Below are 1,007 nucleotides of genomic sequence, written 5' to 3' on the forward strand. Positions count from 1 at the left end.
ACAGGTGACACACAGGTGACACAGGTGTGTGTCCCCAGTTCCGGTCGCTGTCCATGGTGTCCGAGTGTCTCTTCTCGCTGGTCAACGGCGATGACAGGCGTGACAGGGGTGACACAGGGTTACAGCTCACACAGGTGATACAGGTGACACAGGTGACACACAGGTGACACACAGGTGACACAGGTGTGTGTCCCCAGTTCCGGTCGCTGTCCATGGTGTCCGAGTGTCTCTTCTCGCTGGTCAATGGCGATGACATGTTTGCCACCTTCGCGGCGCTGCGGCCCAGCGGGGCGCTGGTGTGGCTCTTCAGCCAGGTGTACCTGTACTCCTTCAGCGCGCTCTTCATCTACATGGTGCTCAGCCTCTTCATCGCCCTCATCACCGGCTCCTACGACACCATCAAGGTGAGCGCCACAGGTGGGACCTCACCCGGGTGTGACATCACCTGGGTGTGACATCACCTGTGTGACATCGTGTGTGTGTGACATCACCTGTGTGTGTTACCTGTGTGTGATCTCAACACCGGCTCCTACGACACCATCAAGGTGAGCGCCACAGGTGGGACCTCACCTGGGTGTGACATCATTGGTGTGACATCATCTCTGTGTGGTATCACCTGTGTGACATCATCTGTGTGTGACATTTCCTGTGTGTGACATTACCTGTGTGTGTGACGTCACCTGTGTGTGTCTCACCTGTGCGGCATCATCTGGGTGTGATATCACCTGGGTGTGACATCACCTTGGTGTGACATCATTTGGGTGTGACATCATCTGGGTGTGACTTCACCTGAGTGTGTTGTCTCACCTGTGTGACATCATCTGGGTGTGACATCATCTGGTTGTGACATCACCTTGGTGTGACATTACCTGGGTGTGACATCAGCTCTGTGTGACATCACCTGTGTGACATCGTGTGTGTGTGTGTGACATCACCTGAGTGTGTTATCTCACCTGTGTGACATCACCTGTGTGTGACATTATCTGTGTGTATCTCTCCTGTCCCCT

General features: G+C 54.5%; 1 protein-coding gene across 1 annotated transcript in view; it reads left to right on the forward strand.

Annotated features, from left to right (window-relative positions):
* Positions 1 to 455, forward strand: part of LOC121356400 (mucolipin-1-like) — a 6,592-nt gene extending 6,137 nt beyond the window's left edge. Inside the window, exon 5 of the mRNA XM_041472717.1 lies at positions 198 to 455. Within this exon, the coding sequence (XP_041328651.1) occupies positions 198 to 455 (258 nt within the window). The remainder of the gene's footprint in view (positions 1 to 197) is intronic.
* The last annotated feature ends 552 nt before the right edge of the window (positions 456 to 1,007 follow it).

Source organism: Pyrgilauda ruficollis, unplaced genomic scaffold, assembly GCF_017590135.1.
Source record: "Pyrgilauda ruficollis isolate IOZ18807 unplaced genomic scaffold, ASM1759013v1 scaffold1083, whole genome shotgun sequence".
NCBI lineage: Eukaryota > Metazoa > Chordata > Aves > Passeriformes > Passeridae > Pyrgilauda > Pyrgilauda ruficollis.